The sequence below is a fragment of the Pleurodeles waltl genome, chromosome 6 (genome assembly GCF_031143425.1).
Source record: "Pleurodeles waltl isolate 20211129_DDA chromosome 6, aPleWal1.hap1.20221129, whole genome shotgun sequence".
Classification (NCBI taxonomy): Eukaryota; Metazoa; Chordata; class Amphibia; order Caudata; family Salamandridae; genus Pleurodeles; species Pleurodeles waltl.
The window spans coordinates 150,346,365-150,369,591 of record NC_090445.1 but is presented as its reverse complement, the minus strand read 5'-3'; the positions used below and the strand labels follow the sequence as shown (position 1 = coordinate 150,369,591).

Genomic DNA, 23,227 nt, shown 5'->3' with positions numbered 1-23,227 from the left:
CATAGCTGTTTGCTGTGGCTTGGCTGCTGCTTTGAAGCGGCATTCAAGCCACAGCAAACACTCAGGTTTCTGACAGTGGGATCTGAAAAGCAGGTCCCGCTGTCAGAAAGCGGAGTTTTCATCTCTGCTCCCTGCAAGCAGGTATGCGTGCAGTAAACAGAGATGAAAGCTGTTGAAAGCAGCTCCTTGGTTGCTGAAGAATGGTTCTGCGAAGGAGGGTTCAGGCTTTCACGCGGTCCCAGATAGAGCATGAAGGGCATATAATAAAATACATTTTAAAAAACATGTAGGGACTGCAGGGAAGCCCTTGAGGCCTCCCCTGTGGTCCCAGGTAGCCCATAAAGGGCTAAAAAAAAACACATGCCAAAAAGGAAAAAAAAGAATAGTTCAGTGTTAAGGTCACAGACCGCCACACAGCATTGGAGGTTTGAGAAATGTTTAAGGCTCATGTAAAAGGTCATCTTACTATTTTTAAATGACATATTTAAAATGACAATACATTTTTCTTTCAACATTGTGCAGCAATATCTCATTCTAAGTATATCATACATCAAAGCCTAAAAAACTCTTTCTCCCTCTCACTCTTTCCCTCTTTCTCTCTCCCTTTCAATCTTTCTCCCACTCACACATCCACTCAGACATTTATGAACCCACTCACTCATGCACCCACTCACAGATGCACTTAAACACTTGTACACCCAGTCACAGCCCCAGTCAGACTCTCAAGCACCCACTCACAGAACCGCTCAGACTCACACACCCACTCAGAGACACACTGATACCCTCATGAAGCAACTCACAGACCCACGCACACACTGATGCACCCACTAAAACACTGATGTACGCATTCTCATACCCAGACAGGCACTCTCACAGCCAATCACCCCCAGATACACCCACTCACACCTATTCTGACACTCAGATGGGCCGCGGCCAACTCCCGCTGTGCATGGACAAAGAGCCATACGTAACGTGGAGTTGGATGGTTGGGAGGGTTGGCCGCAGGGTCTGGCTGCAGGCCAGGTCTTGCGGGCAACCTCCGATGTGCAAGGATGAAGGCTGTGTATGGTACAAGGTTGGGTGCTTATAGGGGGGTTGGCCGCTTATATGGGGGTTGGCCTTGCTAATTACCGCCACACATGGTAGATGAAAATTACTATATGTTTTAAAAAAAAACTGACATTCACTGAGAAAACCAAAGGTGACAGGGACATTATAGTTAGGAAATAGAATTAAAAAAAAACACAGAAATTCACTGAAAAAAACAAAGGTTACAAGGACGTTATAGTTAGGTTCTGAATCATAGTTACCTCAGGGAACAAGTTATAGTTACTTGAAAGAACTCTATAACTGCTGAATTTCTATGGTTTTGTAGGAGTAAATTCAAAACCCAAATATAACATCCGTGTAACCTTTGTTTTTTTTCAGTGAATCATATATAGCGCCAACAGATTCCTCTTATGAGATAAATAAGAGATTGGCATTCCTGCACAAGGATTCAGCAAAATGTATTTAATAAATGAGGCATTAACAACGTGTTTTGGCACAAGCCAAGCTCACGTTAGTGGTGCCACTAACCTGAGCAAAGCTTGTGCCGTAAGTGTGTTAGCCCCTCAGCTAATAAATACATTTTGCTGAATTCTGCTGCTAGAGTGACGATCTCTTATTTATCTCATAAGGAGTCTGCTGGATTTGACACATGCGGGCGGGCAGGCGCATTCTTCGAGCACCGCTGAGGGTTTGGAGCACACCGGCTACCGCAACCTTGGAACCTTAAAAAAATTTTTTTTCACTACGTGTGATAGTCACGAATATGTTGCGATGCTCAGAGCGCCCCCCCCCCTTGTAAAGTCACAAGTTTGCAAATATCTGCAAAAAAAAAACATTCACACACTAATTGATACACTAATTCATTCATTCATATTAGCACTCGGACACTCATGCAGCTACTGACAGAGGCACTCACACACCGACTAACAGACCCACACAGACACTCATATACCCACACACACACTCACTCAGACCCTTAAACACACACTCACAGACCCACAAAAAACACTGACTCACCCACTCACAGACCCAGTCAGACTCTGACTCACCCACTCAGACATCACACATCCACTCAATGACGCACTCAGAAACTCATGCACCCACTCACAGGCCTACTCAGACCTGTCACGTACCCATTCACTGACCCACTCAGACCTTAGAGCACCCACTCACAGACCCACTTTGACACTGATACACCAACTCACAGACCCACCCACTCAGACGTAACACATCCACTCACAGAACCACTCAGACCCTTGTGCACTCATCTCACACTCTGACAGACACTCTCACACCCAGATACACCCTCTAACACCTATTCTGACACCCAGGGAGACAGACACTTTGGCTGTGTGTGATGCATGATTGGGTGGTTATGAGGATTGGCCGTAGGCCAAGCCTTGCGGCCAACCCATGCAACACACTGTCAAAAGCGATGCACAGCACAGGGTTGTGCGGCCATCCTCTGCAGTAAACATGCCCAAAGGCTGTGTGCGGTGGTGGTTGGATTAACGTAAATAATTAAAATTACTTTAAGTTCTAGTTAGGGTCTGAATTTACTCATACAAAACCATAGAAATTCCGCAGTTAGAGTTATTTCAAGTAACTATAATTCACGACCTAAGCTAACAATAACTTGCGCCCATGCCATGCACTGCTAATTACCCCTGATATTACAGCACTCATGACAACTTCTATGTCATTAAAAATATAAATGAAATATTAGCAAATTATTGAAGAAAAAAATGTGCATGGCGGGGGCGCATGTTATATTTACCTTAGGGCGCGGGTTATAGTTACTTGAAATAACTTTAACTATTACTGCTGAATTTATGTGGTTTCGTATGAGTACATTCCTAACGAACCTAACTATAACGTCCCTGTAACCTTTGTTTTTTTTCAGTGAGTATGTATATAAAAATAAATATAAATATATATATATATATATATATATATATATATATATATATATATATATATATATATACACATACACACACAGGGACGTTATAGTTAGGAAAGGAAACCAAATAAAAAAATATCATAAAAATTCACTTAAAAAACAAAGGTTTCAGGGACGTTATAGTTAGGCTCACATTTTAAATGTACAGAACCATAGTAATCCACCTGTAATAGTTATCTCAAGTAACTGTAACTCATGTCCTAAAGTAACTATAACTCGCGCCCCTGCTATGCACAGTGTTTCCATCAAAAATGTTACTGCAAATATTACATTGATATTATCAATGATGCTATAAAAGATGCCATGATTGCCGTAATTTGAATTTTACTTTGCAGTGAATGGTGAGGGCACGAGTTATAGTTACCTTAGGGCACGAGTTATAGTTACTTGAGGTAACTCTAACTATAACTGGTGAATGTCTCTGGTTTTGTACATTTAAAATGTGAGCCTAACTATAACTTCCCTGTAAGGTTTGGTTTTGTAAGTCAGTTTTTATGGTCTTTTAAAATTCTATTTTGCAACTATAATGTCCCTGTAACCTTTGTTTTTTTTCAGTGAATTTCTATGTTTTTTGTAACGTATAATAATTTTAATTACTATACGTTAATCCAACCACCGCTGCGCACAGCCTTCAGCTGTGCACAGCCAGACCCTGAGGCCAACCCCCTAGAAGCACCCAACCGTGCACGTCCTTCATGCATTCGCAGGGGAGGTTACCTGCAAGACCAGGCCTGGAGCCAGATTCTGCGGCCAACACCCCCCAACTACCCAAACCCAAGCTGTGCACAGCCCTTTCTTTGTGTGTGGCGGGAGTTAGCCCCAGCTTCTCTGGTGTGAGAATAGGTGTGTTAGTGTCTAAGTAGGTGTGTGAGTGGGAGAAATTGATTGAAAGAGAGACCCAAAGAGAGAAAGTGAGAGTTTTTTAGGCTTTAATATCTCATATACTTAGAATGAGATATTTTTGTTATATTTAACAAAAAATGTATTTAATATATTTAAAAAAGTATTTTTTTTTTTTTAAAAAGGAAATGAGTCCAGCTGGACTCGGACCCCCATAGCTCAGCGTGAAGGTCTGCAACCTTCAGACTGAGCTATGGGGATTTTATTTTAATTTTTTTGTTTGCCCTTTGTGAGCTATGTGGGACCACGAGGGAGCCCTCAAAGGCTCACCCGCGGTCCCAACTGTATTTCTTTTTTTTTTTTAAACACTTTATTTTTTATTACAAAGCCCTTTACGGGCTATGTTGGACTGCGAGTGAGCCCTCAAGGGCTCCCAACGCGGTCCCTACCTAAAAAAATGTTTTTAATGCTAAGCCCTTACGGTTTACCTGGCACTGCGAGGGCAGCCTTAAGGCTAGGATATATATATATATATATATCTATATATATATATATCTATATATATATATATATATATATATAGATATATATATATATACATATACTGGCAGTAGTTTCCATAGGAAAAGCATTTTTTCTTTTGTCAATAGCCTTGATGCCGTTTGATGGATCTTCACAAAATTTTAAAAATTAGTATGACAGTCAGTTCAGGGCTGTGTTGAAAGTTTTCAGGTGATCGTCAAGCAGGGGCCGAGACAAAGTGGAGGGGGTCCTGAAATGCATTTTCCCCATGCTTTTTCCCACAGGGTCTTTAGACACGACTACAGCCCGAACCGCTGAACCGAATTACATCATATTTGGCAGGAAGCCAGATTTTGTAGCGCAGATCGTGCTTTTTGTTATTTGGTGTAAATCCATTCAGTAGTTTTTGAGTTATTAAAGGAAAAAGAAATAAAGATGTCTGGGAGGAGCCTAAGCACAGATCTCATCGTGAGATCTGATTGGCAATCAGCACTTCAACCAGGATGTGCTGGCAGCCATCTTGGGACCAATATACATGATTGCACCCATTAAAATGCATCGTAGTGAATGGAAGGTTTTGAGAGTCACAAAAAAAGAATGTATAAAGGGTGATAGTAGATTTTAGTTACAATATAAATCATTTGTTGCCAAAGTAATGTTACCCTTTGAAAAAGGCTCCTGCTGGGATTTCATGAATCATGTTTGAGAGAAAACTGTTTTTGCATGCTTATCCCATAGAGGTTATGGAAGGTGCACCAGAAGCTAAAATGAAAGTATATTTTCTGTAAACTCGCACTGTCTTTCTCAGCTATATGAGAAGCAAATCTGACATTCTCAGTAAAACATGTACTTCTAGTAGGAGCAGCCTGTCAAGTGATTCCTTTGTGTACTACTGCAGCCTCCAAGAGTGTTCCACACAACAACTAGAGCACTAAAAGTCTTTCGTATGACAAACATGAGGCATACCTGAGCCATCTTGATTGAATCATACTGGTAAAACTTAAAACATTTAATTTAGAAATGAGCCAAATTAGAGGGTTCATTTTGTCATAGAAATTATGGTTAGTGCTGTAATTAAAGAAAAATTAGGACATGTATTCAGTGATTTCTCAAGTATCTTCCTCTTTGATTTCATTAAAACACTCTAACATGCAGACTGAAACATGCACTTTCAACATCTGTAGCAGACTGCAGTTAATTCCCTAGTGATTAGCAGGCTTCTCTACAGAGTTCTAATGTGCAACTAGAGTGCTAACATTCTGAATATATGCCAAAAGTGTAACACATCTGAACACCATCTGTGATGGAATCGAAGTGGAAAACGGAAAGCATTTCCTATTCAGAATATTGTGGTAAATGAGGAAATTAGGGAGCTTCATAACAAATAAGTCTCCCAAGATGGGCAACAGAGAAAAAAGAGTCCAAATGTAGCACAAATATTATCCAAATGCAGCTCAAGTATAGCCCAATGACAGAAGTGTGCATAACACGTATTTTTTTGTTTTGCAGTTTTATATAGAGCAGCCTTGACCCAAAGGTATTGGAGTGCTTTACATGAGCATCAGTTACATTAATCAAGGGTACGTTCATTTTGGTTTTACGGATGGGCAGATTAAGTGATTTTCCCAAAATCACAGGGTGTCGAGCTGACGCCGAAGCTTGAACCTGATTCTCCAGTTGCAAAGTATGCAGCTCTGACCGTAACGCCACATCCTCTCCCCTAAGTGTAACAAATAATCAACTGGATAAAAAAACATAAATATAGCAAATAATTTAAAAGCACTTTGTTGCTACTTGAGAACTTAGAAAATATGTCCTCATTTTAGGTTTTTAGAACACTAACCATAATTTAATTTTTATAATTTCTAAAAGGAATGCTTTAGGTATTACAGTTTTGATTACATCAAGATGACATGCCACACTTTTGTAATAAATATAGAATGTTAGCAGTCTAGTTGTTCACTAGCATACTGTGGGGAGGCAGAGGTCATGGGCACGGACTTGGATAATTGCGGGCAGGGAGGAGGGTTCAAGGGTAACAAGTTGACCATGCTGGGCAGTCAGGCGGGGCAGTGGCAGCACAATGGGCCATGGAGGACAGAAGAGAGGGGTAGTGGCTAGACACAAGAGAAAGGAGGAGAAGGGGCTTTGCAACAGACCACACAGGTCAGGCAGGAGGAGCAGTTGCAGCACAGCAGATTATGGAGGGCAGAAGGGAGTGGCAGCAGAAAGGACCATGGAGGACAGGAGGGATGGAATAGTAGCATGGAACCCGGACAAATGGGGGGAGAAGACAAGTACATGCAACAGCCACCTGACCATGCTAGGTAGGTGGGAGGGACAGTGGCAGCTGAGGGTTGGGCAGTGACAGGTCCATGGAACATAGTGGGCAAAAAGGAGAGAGCAGGGGCAAGCACACACACATCAGAGGGCAGGGGGAAGGAGGGGAGGGGCAGCAAGCTAAGCACAGATGCTAAGTAGGAGGGCAATAATCGGGCGAGGAATAGTTACTTGAAATAACTCTAATTATAACAGCGAATTTCTATAAAGTTCCAGCAACTCTTGTTTTTTTTAGTGATATATATATATAATGGTGAGTAGGCGTGGAGGAGCCGTGCTGTTGTGAACAATGTCACAAGTTAGATAAGTGCCTCCAGGTGTGAAAAATATTGGACCACAATTCCCATATGGTCTCTTAACATATACAAGACATGGCAGTAGGAATAACGACACAGGCTAAAACCACTATGAAAAAGATGAGAAGTTAAAACGCGTTGTGGTGTCTGTTGTAATGCTGTCTGACTAATAAAGGAAATTGCCAAGTGGAGCCTCAGGGAGTGCAGCATTATCTTTGATTTATATATATATATATATATATATATATATATATATATATATATATCCTACTGGCGGTCACCAGTAGGTAGGTATAGTTAGGACTTAGGGCCTCATTCTGATTTTGGCGGGCGGCGGGCGCCGCCCGCCGGGCGGGAACCGCCACTTGGCCGCTCCGCGGTCAAAAGACCGCGGAGGCCATTTTGGCTTTCCCGCTGGGCCGGCGGGTGCCCGCCAAAGCAGCGCCCGCCGGCCCAGCGGGAAAGGCCCTGCAACAATGAAGCCGGCTCCGAATGGAGCCGGCGGAGTTGCAGGGGTGCGACGGGTGCAGTTGCACCCGTCGCGATTTTCACTGTCTGCGAAGCAGACAGTGAAAATCATGGTGGGGCCCTGTTAGGGGGCCCCTGCACTGCCCATGCCAGTGGCATGGGCAGTGCAGGGGCCCCCAGGGGCCCCACGACACCCGTTCCCGCCATCCTGTTTCTGGCGGTGAAAACCGCCAGAAACAGGCTGGCGGGAAGGGGGTCGGAATCCCCATGGCGGCGCTGCTTGAGGATTCTCCCAGCCGGGGGAAATCCGGCAGGAAACTGCCGGACCCGGCTGGGCGACCGCGGCTGTAAAATACTTGAGGAAGCACCGCCAGCCTGTTGGCGGTGCTTCCGTGGTCGTCCGCCAGGGTCAGAATGACCCCCTAAGTTTCCATAGGAAAAGTGTTTTTTGTTTTGCCAATAACTTTAGTGCTGATTGACAATATTGTCATGAAATATATATTTCCTGCCGGCAGTCACCAGTAGGTATAGTTAGGTCCATAGGAAAAGTGTTTTTTGTTTTGCCACTAACTTTAGTGCCGATTGATGAATTATCACAAAATTTTCAAACTTAGTTTGACACTCACTTTGGCTGCTGTCTTGAAAGTTTCCTGGGTGATTCGTCAATTGGGGTCCAAGAAAAAAGGGGGATCCCAAAACGCATTTTCCACAAGCATTTTCCCATTGGGTCTTTAGAAACGACTGCAGCCCGAACCGCTGAATGGAATTATACCAAATTTGGCAGATATGTAGATTTTGGTGTGCAAATAGTACTTTTTGTGATAAGGAAAAAGAAATATAGATATCGAGAGAAGCAGATCCTCCGAGGATCCACCACAGCGGATTCATGAATCTGTGCACCACAGAAAGGCACTGATTGGCTGGCCCCAACCTGTGAGAAATGTTGCGGCTGCCATTTTGTTTATTGGCTTGGTACGGTGGGGGTAAAATAACAGTGAAAAGTGAGATAAGGGTTCAGGATAGAGGTATATTGACCCCATACGACTCCCATGGCAAATAAATGCCCCAATTTTTATCTCCTGATTCACGGATTCGTGAATCTGCTGTGTGGCTCAGCGCGACCCTCTGTGTAAATCCCCAACGGAACTGCGAATCCGAAACCCAGTGGAAAAAAAATTACACACACTCACTCAACCAAACCTGTGTGGGGTTAGCAGCATGTGGGGGTTGGCAGCAGGGCCTGGCCATAGACCATGCCCTGTGGCGATCCTCCCTCTGCGTTAAAAAGAAAACAAGCTAGAAATTCACAAAAAAAACAAAAGGTTACAGGGATGTTACATTTAGGAATTAGCATTTTAAAAAATCATAGAAATTCACTGAAAGAAACAAAGGTTACAGGGACGATATAGTTAGGCTCGCCATGCAGAGTTTTCATATAATTTTTTTTATTGGAAATGTTGCAGTGATATCAACAATGATGCCATAGAAGATCTCATGAATAATGTAATAATTGGGGTAATTAGCTGTGCATAGCGAGGGCGCAAGTTATAATTACCTCAAGGCACGAGTTATAGTTACTTGAAATAACTCTAACTAAAACAACTGAATTTCGATGGTTCAGTGCGTGTAAATTAAGAACGTAACTATAACGTCCCTACAACCTTAGTTTTTTTGTGAATTTCTATGGTTTTGTAAATGCGAATGTGAATTTTATATATATATATATATCTATATCTATCTATCTATCTATCTATCTATCTATCTATCTATCTGTATATATATATATATATATATATATATAGTATATATATTCTGTGCTTAACATGTATATAGGTCACTGCATAGTTTTCAGTTTTCATATGTTACTAGAATAGATGCTTATTGTTTTTTTTTATTTATCTATCACAATATGTAAATATTATACCTATTTTATCATTTTATCTACAAGTGCTTCAGTACTGAAATATTGAGAAAAATATAAAATTAAGAGAAAAATTATAAAAATACACAGATAAATTAAAGTACAGCAACACTTGAAACAACTTTAAATCTCAATATATTTTCTTCCTTATACATGTATACCCTCTCTATGTACTTAAGTATCAATATATTTATTGCTTTACTCCTACTATCGAAGAAGAAAAAATACCTTTTACTGTCCAATACACTACTCCCTGTCTCATCCTATACCACTCTCAGTTATATCCTCTACCTCCATTCTCTCACTCATCCCAAGCCTCCTTCTACTATTATGATCTCAAAAATAACCCTTTCTAGATTCTTCCCTGCTCTATCCTTCCTTGGATCACCCCAAACCTCGTTTAGCTACTATGATCTCCCAAACAACCCTTTCTAAGTCCTTCCCTCATGTATCCTTCCTTTGACTCTTCCCAAACCTCATTTTACTACTATGATCTCCCGAATCAATTTCTAGAGACTCTTCCCTCCTCCAACTCTCCTTTTACTCATCCCAAACTCACTTTCTAGACTATTCTCTCTTCTATCCCTCCATTATCCTATGTAATTTAACTAACAGCCTCCCATGTCCACTGCTCAAATTAACTCATATTTCCCTATATTAATTGACCATGAATCCTTTTTGGGCTCCAGAGTAGCATGCTACTCACCGAAAAGCACTTTGATGCTTCGTCATAGGTAGTAAGCACTATATGAATACATTTACACTATTTGGAGGGTGCCTAACTAAGGGCTTGATGTACTGAGACAGGTTTCAAAATGTGGTTGCAAATTATGCACCAATTTTTATTGACCTATCACTGACTTTGTGACATGACTGATGTTCTAAGGTTGCAATGCTAATTTTTCAGTTGCAGGGAGTCGCAGAACAACCAGCCGCATGAATATTAATAATGAAGGTCACCCACTGTCATTGACTAAAAACATAGGGAAGGTGGCCTGCAAGGAACAGAAGACCACCAACCCTGTGTTTGCATTTCTCAATTATAACTTTTTTTTAAACAGCTTGGCAACTTTACAAAAAGTTTCCTGATTAGGAGTGCATCTGGTAGAGCAGGTAACGGTTCCCTGGACCACTGCTTGCCCCTCTCCTCTTTTCTGAGGTTGCAAGGCCAGATTCACAAAAAGGAAGATGTCCGTAGAGGACTCCTTCTCGGTTGTGAATAAGTTGCCACCTACTTTGAAATGCTAGTATGTCACAAACAATTGCAAGATGTCACTACAATCTGTAACTAGGAAGGGACACTCCTGTCACACTCACCCACTACTGTGTTTCAAAATGGTTCACCAACCCTTTTTGTGAGTCCAAAAGGCTTCTCCTACTGGTAAAGTGGGGTTAGCAAATAGAAAAAAAAACTTTTTGAGGTTGAAAACCCTGTGGTTTTGTGAATCACAGAGTTTGTGATCAGAAAATTACTTTGTACCTCTGTGCCTATGTTTGTGAAACTGGAAGGCAAACAAAATGTAGGCCTTGCAACTGCATGCCTCTGTTCATACCGCGTATACTTGGTCTCCGTAGGCAATGACGCCTATTCCACTTCTTCTGCTTCTCATGGGAGCTATCATGGTCCACTGATTGGTCTCAGGGCTGTACATCTCTGCTGTGAACAGGCATTCATTTCCGTTGAATCCACCACATATATATACCTGTTCAAAAAGAAATCAGCACCTGTGTGAATGTGTATAGAGGAAGACTGGTAAGTTGGAGAAACGCATGCGCAACAGCCAGCAAAATATTTCAGGGCAAAGAAAACAACTTTACAACATGCAGGCATGATAGGGCTTCTCTGGAGAGCAGCAAATAATGTTTAGACTTCAGTGGCACAGCTCTGACTCTAACGATTAAAAGGGGTGGATATGGTACTGTGGGTTTCCATTGTGCGGAACCTAGATTGTCTCCTTAGCCCACCGCATACCAGGTCTTCAAACTGCAGTCCCCAATGGTCTGCAGCCTACATGGAGCTCCATGATTGCAAGTCTATCTCTGTCAACCTGGGCAGCAGACTCCCTGTGTTAAAAATGTGGTCTCTAGTTGTCAGTGGTTGGCACCCTCCTCAAGTAGGGACCCTCACTCTAGTCAGGGAAAGGGAGTCACACAGCTAAGATAACCCCTGCCCACCCCCTTGATAGCTTGGCAAGGGCAGTTAGGCTTATCTCAGAGGCAAAGTGTAAAGTATTTGTACACACCCACACACAAACACAGAGTAATACAATGAAAACACCACAAAAGTACTCCACACTAGTTTAGAAAATTAGCCAAGATATATCTGATTACAAGACCAAAGCAACAAAAATCCAACATACACAAGCAAAGATATGAATTTTCAAAGATTAAATCTTAGTATAGCGTCTAGAAACACAACAGCTCCAACTGGGGCTACTAGTCATTACTAGCAGTCCGACAACACTCGCAAGGGAGTGCGGGCCGGTCACAGAGTCACATGGACTTCTAGTACAGTACCTTGGAAAATGAGGAAACAAAGATGTTGCAGAGTCTGGGAGGTGAGGTGTCGCTGGAGCCAGTGCAGCATCGGTTCCTTACTGCTACCGGAGAGGTGAGGTGTCAGTTCCTTACAGCTAGGCTGGGGAGGTGAGGCATTGGTTCCTTACGGTTGAAGGAGAGGTGATGCAGCATTGGTGGTGAGGCATCGGTTCCTAACAACCTGGCGGGGTCGCTGAATCCAACAGGTCAAGATGCCAGGTGTCAACTTCACAGTGTCACGATCACACCACGGGGCCACAGGTGCTGCGGCAGAGTCGGGTGTCATGGGTGTGGGTGACATGCCACTCGGGACTCATGCTGTAGCAGGACTTCAGAGGTGCTGCGACAGGCCTGCGCCATCTGTCACAGTCGGCAGGGACCATGGCTCTGGTGCAGGCAATGGCGTGGAGTCGGACCGTGGTGCCTTTTCTCCTGAAGTCGCTCTAAAATCTGTGTACTTGTTTCTTCTTGATTACACCAGACCTCACTCCCAATGGCCCAGAAACTGGATTTGGCACCACTTGGAAAGTCAGGATTCTAAACCAGAGAGCCCAGGTGCTGGCAGATGAAGTCTTTGATGTCCCTGAGACTTCTTAACAGGAGGCAAACTCAGTCCAAGCCCTTGAAGAACCCTTGGAATCAGGATTTAGAAAGCAAGGTCCAGTCCTTTTACTCTCAGGACAGAAGCAGCAGGCCAACACTGCAAAGCAACAGGCAGATTGGCAGTCCCTCCTACAGCATCCGGCTCTTCTTCCTGGCAGAATGTCCTCAGTCTAGAACTGCTCTACCTTTGTGGGGTTAGAGGTCAGAGGTTCAGTACTTATACCCACTTCTGTCTTTGAATGAGGCAAACTTCAAAGAGAAGACTTTGGAGTGTACAAGACCCTGCCTTTCCTGCCCTGGCCCCAGACACATTCCAGGGGATTGAAGACTGCTTTGTGTGAGGACAGACACAGCCCTATTCAGGTGCAAGTGTTAGCTCCTCGCACCACTCTAGCCCAGGAAGACCCATCAGGATATGCAGGGCACACCTCAGCTCCCTTTGTGTGACTGTCTAGTGAACTCACAAACAGCCCAGCTGTCATCCTGTGTCGCGTAGGCTCTCATTATTTTAATAAGACTACTGGATTTTGAGAATCGCTTGTGGTGTGAAAGACTGAGTCTGACCCACTACAGGTGACACCTGTCGCTCCAGTCCGGGTTTTGCTCCGGCTAACTAGCAGTGCCTCATCGCCACCCAAGGGCGGGATGATTGGGCAGCCGAGCGCAAGACATGATTGATTTCTCAGGGAAACCGTGGTCACTCAGGTCTCATCCGTTTCTCTCAGTTACATTAGTCCCACATACACAATGACAAACAGAGACAGTATAGGTTTTGACAATGCTTTAATAAAACAACTGCATCTTGGATAGCAAAGCATGGACTGCAATAACCAGGAAGATACAGCATGACAAGATTAAAATTGTGACAAGGAGAGTAAAGCAGAGAAATAACGCTACCATATGGTCACTGGAGTCAATAGGCTAATTGCCACCTAGGCTATAATAGAGCACAGAATGTTAAGCTCTAATTCTGCCCTTCAAGTTCCCCTGGGAAGGCATCATCCCCCATACCTGAGCAAAGGCCTGAAGTCTGCATATGCAGCTGTAGCGAAGCACTCAGCAATCAGCATACAGTTGTGGTTCTCTGTCTGGAATCTCCCTCTAACGTGTAAGGGACAGGAAAGTGTTTTTATAATAAAACAGATGATGGTCTGAGAAAATGCCCCTATGTAAGGATGTGTGTTTTCTATGAATGTCAGAGACAAAACTTATACCACATTCATCGGCAACCTATCTTACTGCAGCCTTGGGAGAAACATAGAGTGAGTAAGAATGTCTTGTTTGAGAACACAGTGCTGGCCTATGCAAAAACAGCTACATAGAGAGAAATAAAACAAGACCATAAAAGTGGCTATTGTAATAATAATAAAGCGAAGCCGAATAAAATATATCTAGGATAAAGTGCACAGCGGCAGGCCTAGTATGTTAAAATAACATGCATGGAGCTATAACTAAAATGGCTACACAGCACCCTCCCCATGTCAGTTGAAGGTGGCTCAAAGCCTAAGTATATATAGAAGCTACTAAAAACTCAACCTAAGATATATATGGAAAAAATTTCAATAATGACAAGATAAAGGGGCACATGAGCATATATAAAAGGACAATTTAAAATGTTAACATGTGGCATAGAAAGGACCGAATTTCAAGAGTCTGAGTTAATTTTAGAATTTCCAATCGATTCCTGGACAGTGGAGGACAGGAAATCTTCCACTTCGGCTGGTGTTAAAGTTGGAAAGGCATCGCCGAGAAGGACCAAGGAGCAGTTGTGTTCCATAGCCTGAGCCTCAGCCAAGGCAGCAGCATTCCGTGGTGTGCCTAATGATGAGTTAAAAGCCACATCCTCCAGGAAGGGCAACTCATAAGTAGCTTCCCGAAGCAAACGCACCCTCAATGCGCACGACTGGTAATGAGCCCTCAGAGAGAACATCAACAGATCAGCGTCCAATGAAAGCACGTGTTGCGTAGAAAGGCAAACTTCTAGTGCATGTTCTAAAGAGCACCAGAGGCACTGAAACATAGGCTGCACACAATCCAAAACCAGTCTGAATGACAGAGACCAGTCACACTCCAATTCCTCCAGGAGTGTTGCTCCAAAGTACTGCATCATGCGCTCACGACACAGCTGCGTTAATGGGAGCACCTTCATTCCTCCTTGTTGCGGTGGGACAGCCATTGTGCATAAAAAATAACAACAGCAAAACACCAACTATTATAGCCAAAGCTATTGGAAATCCCCTGAAAATACTGGAGCATATTGAGTGGATGGCTGATGATATTAAACCGAATATGGAGGAGAAGGTGTGAACAAAACCAGAATCAACAGCCTTAAAGAAGTTTGCGATTCCAGTAGTACTGGACGCATTAAATATTTGTCCCACGAGTTCACCAAAGTGTCTTGGAAAGTTGGTACTTACAACAAACTGGATCTCTGCTGACGACCTTGCCACCTGAAGTGCGTAGGTTTCGCGTGCAGATGTGAGAGCCACATGTTTTTAAAACAATAAAGCCTTGAGTCTGCTCAACTTGTCAAAATTCACTTTAGAAGTAAAAATATGAGGCCAAATGTCTACTACCTTTCTTATTTTAGTGGGAGGAAAGAGTACGTTCCCGCAGCATGTAACAATCTTAGATACCGAAACAACATAAACTATTCCGGTTCGCATCCAACAACAGTCTTCACCATTGAGGAGGTCATAGCTGCCGTTTGAAAGCACATGGAACGTAGGTCTAATAAAGGGGACTGGAACTTCGTTTAGGTAACAAGCCAAGTTCACTGCAGACGCGTTGCACGCCCCATGCAAGGACAGCTGTTTGCAAACCATCGAATGGCTGACAGAGGTCTCACATTCACTACCGTTAAGAAAGAGTTCTTTCATGCCACTGAGACATTTGTACGAGAAGGGCAGCTCCCACACCTCATGGATGTAACTATCTCCCAGCCTTTCATATCTGCTTATCGGATTGTGTTTTAAACAGGACGTGAATTGTAATGTGGAAATAGGCAGATTAATGACCCCGTTTATTAACCATTCAGCAGATGGTATTTCAGCCACAGTAAAAGGCAACTTTTCGAACTTTTTGATGTTTAACATGACATAAGTCGCTTCTTTCTGAGCCATTAGTTGTTGTTGTCACGTTAAATTAAAAGTAGGAAATATTCCCTTGCGCTTACATGTTGCCAGAGAACGCGACCCGCCTTCAGTGTTTGAAGTGTCCAACCCAACAGCATAATAGACCTTAGTTGACTCTGCCCACGGGGTAATGAAGACATATCTGTTTGTATAATGTCTATTGCAAAAGAGATGATGTTATTCAGAGTGTATATCCGGTCGGACAGGGTGTTAATCCCATTATCTACAACAGCTAATGCCTTCTGTAAATTTTCCTGGTCTATTTGCCTTAACTGGGCAGCAGCTTCTTGTTGTGAAAACTTCCAGATTTCATTATATACTTCATATAAGAAGCGCTTTCTGTGTTGTTTCCTGGGGCCTAACAGGAAGTCCTGCAAGTCAGTATTAGACAGGATACTGAGTTGTTCTCTAACAGCATCTAGTAAGGAACTCTTCAACCATTGCTGGCATAGTTTCCCTACACTGTATGTTGTTATTATACCCGCATGTTTGGACGATATATAGCGAGGGCCCGGCCTACTAGTTCTAAAGCCCCAGAGGGATTTATAAAATGTTTATGACACCCATTGGTGTCTATTGGCCACAATAACCACCCGCCAGGACGTGACAGTGAAACATTACACGTGCCATTCTGGACCCATTCATCGAGCTGGTCTTCAGTTGCATTAATATATTTTTGCCATTTGTAAAATTTTGCAGGGGCAGGAATACTTACATACATACAATTCAATGGTAAAGACAGATTTTAATAAATATCAAGGAAAAACATCTTTAAGAAACTTACCTTTTCCCTGCTTGAAGCTCCTAGATGCTAAGTTACATTAATTCTCTAGCTTCCTCCAGCCTGTACTTGGCCTGAATATAGTGGGAAATTCTTACCATGAACTGCACAATAGGTAAATATGATTGACAGGTCTATCTGAGTAGGCAGGGATGGCTCCTTTGAGCTGAGCAGAAAGGTGGCTGTTGTGAGCATCCTTTTTGACATTATACTCAACTCCTACGTGAAAGGTCTGCTGAGCTATATGTAACACTTGAAAGGGTGAGAACAGGATGGCAAATCTTGTGTATCCACTGTCTGGTTGCCAAAGAAACCTGGTTTTGTCCTACCAGATGTCTGTATCTGGGTTTTGCATCTAACACTTGGGGTGCACTTGTAAGGAAGGGGACAGTATGCCAAGACAATTCTTGAGTATCCATTTTCTGGTTGCTAAGGAATCCTGATTTTGTCATACCACTGTAGGAGGCTGGACTGGCTTGTAGTGAGTACCAAGGGGTACTTGCACCTTGCACCAGGCCCAGTTATCCCTTATTAGTGTATAGGGTGTCTAGCAGCTTAGGCTGATAGATAATGGTAGCTTAGCAGAGCAGCTTAGGCTGAACTAGGAGACGTGTGAAGCTACTACAGTACCACAAGTGTCACTTGCACAATATCATAAGAAAACACAATACACAGTTATACTAAAAATAAAGGTACTTTATTTTTATGACAATATGCCAAAGTATCTCAGAGTGTACCCTCAGTGAGAGGATAGGAAATAAACACAAGATATATGTACACAATACCAAAAATATGCAGTATAGTCTTAGAAAACAGTGCAAACAATGTATAGTTACAATAGGATGCAATGGGGACACATAGGGATAGGGGCAACACAAACCATATACTCCAAAAGTGGAATGTGAACCACAAATGGACCCCAAACCCATGTGACCTTGTAGAGGGTCGCTGGGACTATTAGAAAATAGTGAGGGTTAGAAAAATAGCCCACCCCAAGACCCTGAAAAGTGAGTGCAAAGTGCACTAAAGTTCCCCAAAGGACAAAGCAGTCGTGATAGGGGAATAAGGCAGGAAAGACACAAACCAACAATGCAACAACAATGGATTTCCAGTCGAGGGTACCTGTGGAACAAGGGGACCAAGTCCAAAAGTCACAAGCAAGTCGGAGATGGGCAGATGCCCAGGAAATGCCAGCTGCGGGTGCAAAGAAGCTTCTACTGGACAGAAGAAGCTGAGGTTTCTGCAGGAACGAAAAGGGCTAGAGACTTCCCCTTTGGTGGACGGATCCCTCTCGCCGTGGAGAGTCGTGCAGAAGTGTTTTCCCGCCGAAAGAACGCCAACAAGCCTTGCTAGCTGCAAATTGTGCGGTTAGCGTTTTTGGACGCTGCTGTGGCCCAGGAAGGACCAGGATGTCGCAAATTGCGCCAGGAGGTAGAGGGGACATCGAGCAAGACAAGGAGCCCTCTCAGCAGCAGGTAGCACCCGGAGAAGTGCCAGAAACAGGCACTACGAGGATGCGTGAAACGGTGCTCACCCGAAGTTACACAAAGGAGTCCCACGTCGCCGGAGACCAACTGAGAATGTCGTGCAATGCAGGTTAGAGTGCCGTGGACCCAGGCTTGGCTGTGCACAAAGGATTTCCGCCGGAAGTGCACAGGGGCCGGAGTAGCTGCAAAAGTCGCGGTTCCCAGCAATGCAGTCTGGCGTGGGGAGGCAAGGACTTACCTCCACCAAACTTGGACTGAAGAGTCACTGGACTGCGGGAGTCACTTGGACAGAGTTGCTGGATTCGAGGGACCTCGCTCGTCGTGCTGAGAGGAGACCCAAGGGACCGGTAATGCAGCTTTTTGGTGCCTGCGGTTGCAGGGGGAAGATTCCGTCGACCCACGGGAGATTTCTTCGGAGCTTCTAGTGCAGAGAGGAGGCAGACTACCCCCACAGCATGCACCACCAGGAAAACAGTCGAGAAGGTGGCAGGATCAGCGTTACAGAGTTGCAGTAGTCGTCTTAGCTACTATGTTGCAGTTTTGCAGGCTTCCAGCGCGGTCAGCAGTCGATTCCTTGGCAGAAGGTGAAGAGAGAGATGCAGAGGAACTCGGATGAGCTCTTGCATTCGTTATCTAAAGTTTCCACAGAGACAGAGACCCTAAATAGCCAGAAAAGAGGGTTTGGCTACCTAGGAGAGAGGATAGGCTAGCAACACCTGAAGGAGCCTATCAGAAGGAGTCTCTGACGTCACCTGGTGGCACTGGCCACTCAGAGCAGTCCAGTGTGCCAGCAGCACCTCTGTTTCCAAGATGGCAGAGGTCTGGAGCACACTGGAGGAGCTCTGGACACCTCCCAGGGGAGGTGCAGGTCAGGGGAGTGGTCACTCCCCTTTCCTTTGTCCAGTTTTGCGCCAGAGCAGGGCTAAGGGGTCCCTGAACCGGTGTAGACTGGCTTATGCAGAATTGGGCACATCTGTGCCCAAGAAAGCATTTCCAGAGGCTGGGGGAGGCTACTCCTCCCCTGCCTTCACACCATTTTCCAAAGGGAGAGGGTGTAACACCCTCTCTCAGAGGAAGTCCTTTGTTCTGCCATCCTGGGACAAGCCTGGCTTGACCCCAGGAGGGCAGAAACCTGTCTGAGGGGTTGGCAGCAGCAGCAGCTGCAGTGAAACCCCAGAAAAGGCAGTTTGACAGTACCAGGGTCTGTGCTACAGACCACTGGGATCATGGGATTGTGCCAACTATGCCAGGATGGCATAGAGGGGGCAATTCCATGATCATAGACATGTTACATGGCCATATTCTGAGTTATCATTGTGAAGCTACATATAGGTAGTGACCTATATGTAGTGCACGCGTGTAATGGTGTCCCCGCACTCACAAAGTCCGGGGAATTGGCCCTGAACAATGTGGGGGCACCTTGGCTAGTGCCAGGGTGCCCTCACACTAAGTAACTTTGCTCCTAACCTTTACCAGGTAAAGGTTAGACATATAGGTGACTTATAAGTTACTTAAGTGCAGTGTAAAATGGCTGTGAAATACCGTGGACGTTATTTCACTCAGGCTGCAGTGCCAGGCCTGTGTAAGAATTGTCAGAGCTCCCTATGGGTGGCAAAAGAAATGCTGCAGCCCATAGGGATCTCCTGGAACCCCAATACCCTGGGTACCTCAGTACCATATACTAGGGAATTATAAGGGTGTTCCAGTAAGCCAATGTAAATTGGTACAATTGGTCACTAGCCTGTTAGTGACAATTTGGAAAGAAATGAGAGAGCATAACCACTGAGGTTCTGGTTAGCAGAGCCTCAGTGAGACAGTTAGGCACCACACAGGGAACACATACATATAGGCCACAAACTTATGAGCACTGGGGTCCTGACTAGCAGGGTCCCAGTGACATATAACAAACATACTGAAAACATAGGGTTTTCACTATGAGCACTGGGCCCTGGCTAGCAGGATCCCAGTGAGACAGTGAAAACACCCTGACATACACTCACAAACAGGCCAAAAGTGGGGGTAACAAGGCTAGAAAGAGGCTACTTTCTCACACAACCCACCCCCCAAACGAAGGACAATAAGGCTAATCTTGGCCAGTTGAGACTTTATTGTCTAAGTGGTGATAAGTAGAGAGTAGCTCTGCAATAGACTGGTTACTCCCTTTATCATCCACTATATGGTTACTTCCCTGTGGGGATGTAAACCACCCTGTTTGAAGTTTTTTAGCTAAGCAACAATGTGAAGATGTATTTTCAGAGTTTCTATCAGTAAGTTTTAGTTTAGAGCAGTGGGAATTGTCCACTCAACCTATTTGTAGTGATGGAAATGCCAGACAGGGACGCTGTCTCAGAAAAGCCATAGCTGGGCAAAAACTTTGTCCATATGGCTGGAAGAGAGAACAGGGATGCTGTTTCTCTTGAGTTGGAGCAGGGCAGGGATGCTGTCCTATGAGCTCCACACTAGGGCAGGGATGCTGTCCTAAGTGTTGTGAGGCAGTGCAGGGTTTCTGCACTAAAGTTTCTCTGGGAGAGTTGGAGGGATGCTCCATGTTAACTAAAATGGTGCTCTTTTTCTCACCAATGTTAGTTATCCCACAGAGAGGTACTTCTACCTCAGGGAGTCCAGCTTTGCCAGCTGATGATTCCCTTGGAACAGGTGCCACCCCAGGAGAGGTTTCTCCCACCACAGGAATGGTATCCTGAATGGTAGGGTGGTTAGGGGATACTGTGATACCCTTTTTACCTGTTGATGGAGAGGGATCCTGAGTTTTCAGGCCTTCTCTCCTTTGCTTTTTCATTTCAGTAGAAATGAGAGGGAACAATTCCTCAGGGATGCCCAGCATGGCTGCATGGGCATAAAACTCTACATCAGCCCAACCTGAGGCCTCTAGGTCATTACCTAAGAGACAGTCTACAGGTAAGCTAGGTGATACCACCACCTGCTTAGGGCCAGTAACTCCACCCCAACTAAACTGAATTATAGCTAAGGGAAGAAACTTAGTGGAGTTATGGACATCAATAATCTTATACTGTTGTCCAATGATGTGTTGATCAGGGTGCACTAGGTTCTCAGTCACCAAAGTGATACTGGCACCTGTGTCCCTGTAGGCCAAGTCCTCAACACCATTTATTGAAACTGTCTGCCTGTACTTATCCATTGTAAGGGGACAAGCAGCCAGTGTGGCAAGGCCAATGCCACTAGGTGTGACAGAAACTGTCTTGGGACTGACTACCCCAGTTTCTATGATGGACCCATAAGTGAACCCAACTACACCCTTAACTTGACTGTTGCCAGCAGTCCCACCACTAGTACCACTACTGCTAGGGGCACTAGAGCTTGATGTATTAGTGGTGGTAGGCTCAGGGGGTTTACCTGGACAGGACTTATCCCCTGGCCTATGGCCTCTATTTTTACACACAAAGCACCAAGGCTTTTTAAATTGTGTAGGTTGAGAAGAAGAGGAAGAATTTGTTTTACCCCCACCCCCTGAAGAGTGTTTAAGATTTGAAGTGGGATCTTTGGTTTTACCCTTATCCCCATGCTTATCTTGAGACTTTTCACCATCTTTCTTCTTAGTGTTCTCTTTGTCACCCCCTGTATGAACTTTTCTGTTCACCCTTGTTCTGACCCATTTGTCTGCCTTCTTTCCCAATTCTTGGGGAGAGGTCAGATCAGAGTCCACTAAGTACTGGTGCAACAAATCAGACACACAATTATTAAGAATATGCTCTCTCAGGATCAAGTTATACAGGCTGTCATAATCAGTAACTTTACTGCCATGTAACCACCCCTCCAAGGCCTTCACTGAATGGTCAATGAAATCAACCCAGTCTTGTGAAGACTCCTTTTTGGTCTCTCTGAACTTTATCCTGTATTGTTCAGTGGTTAAGCCATAACCATCCAGGAGTGCATTCTTAAGAACTGTAAAATTATTGGCATCACTTTCTTTCACAGTAAGGAGCCTATCCCTACCTTCTCCACTAAATGATAGCCATAAGATAGCAGCCCACTGCCTTTGAGGGACATCCTGTACAACACAGGCCCTCCCAAGTGCAGTAAACCACTTGTTAATGTCATCCCCCTCCTTATAAGGGGGAACTATCTTATGCAGATTCCTGGAATCATGCTCTTTTGCAGGATGACTATGGGGAATACTGCTGCTGCCACCATGGGTTTCAAAACCCAACTTCTGTCTTTCCTTCTCTAATTCTAAAGACTGTCTATCCAAATCCAATTGTTGCTTTTTAAGCTTCAGTCTGGTTTGTTCCACTCTCAACTTATTGAGTTCCCTTTATAACAATCTGTCATCAGGGTTGGTGGGAGGGACATTTCTAGATACAGAGGTATGATGGGAATGAACAGAAGGAGACCTGTCCCTTACAGAGGGCACCCTAACAGCTTGGCTGACAGTGTAATGTGAGAGCACATCATCTGTATGATGCGACTCCACCTCAGTACCAACTATGCTAGACTGTCTTGTAATGAGAAGGCTAAGAAGTTTCTTTCCTGAACCTTTTCCTGGGGGAGTCCCTGGATCCGATTGGGAACCATTAGCTACTTTTTCAACAGATGGGGCACTTTTAGCCTTATCCTGTTCTCTAAGCATGTTAAGTAACAATTCCAAGGAAGGATTCTTCCCTACACTCAAACCTCTCTCTACACAGAGACTCCTTGCTCCTTTCCAGCTAAGGTGGTCATATGCAATCTTAGACAGGTCAACATTTTGGCCTGTGCCAGACATTTTTAGAGAGAGTTAAAGTGATAGAAAAAGAGAAAAAAGTTTTCAGAACTTTTTAGAAAGACAGAAAAAAAAACTTTAAAAACTTTTTAGAACTTTTTAGAAAGTTTAGAAGTACTTTTCAGCACTTAGAAAAGAGTGAAAAGAGGAAATGCAAAACTTTTTAGTTATGTGTATATACACTGAACTTGTTTTGTATATTTTTCTCTTATGAAAAGTACAATGACAAGACTGGTAAGTAGTCTCAAAGCACTTATCCCACCGCTGCACAACCAATGTAGGAGGCTGGACTGGCTTGTAGTGAGTACCAAGGGGTACTTGCACCTTGCACCAGGCCCAGTTATCCCTTATTAGTGTATAGGGTGTCTAGCAGCTTAGGCTGATAGATAATGGTAGCTTAGCAGAGCAGCTTAGGCTGAACTAGGAGACGTGTGAAGCTACTACAGTACCACAAGTGTCACTTGCACAATATCATAAGAAAACACAATACACAGTTATACTAAAAATAAAGGTACTTTATTTTTATGACAATATGCCAAAGTATCT

At 44.0% G+C, this 23,227-nt stretch overlaps 1 protein-coding gene across 1 annotated transcript in view; it reads right to left on the bottom strand.

Annotated features, from left to right (window-relative positions):
- Positions 1 to 23,227, bottom strand: part of KLHL10 (kelch like family member 10) — a 72,074-nt gene that overhangs the window by 14,672 nt on the left and 34,175 nt on the right. The window contains exon 4 of the mRNA XM_069242367.1: positions 10,954 to 11,103. Within this exon, the coding sequence (XP_069098468.1) occupies positions 10,954 to 11,103 (150 nt within the window). The remainder of the gene's footprint in view (positions 1 to 10,953; positions 11,104 to 23,227) is intronic.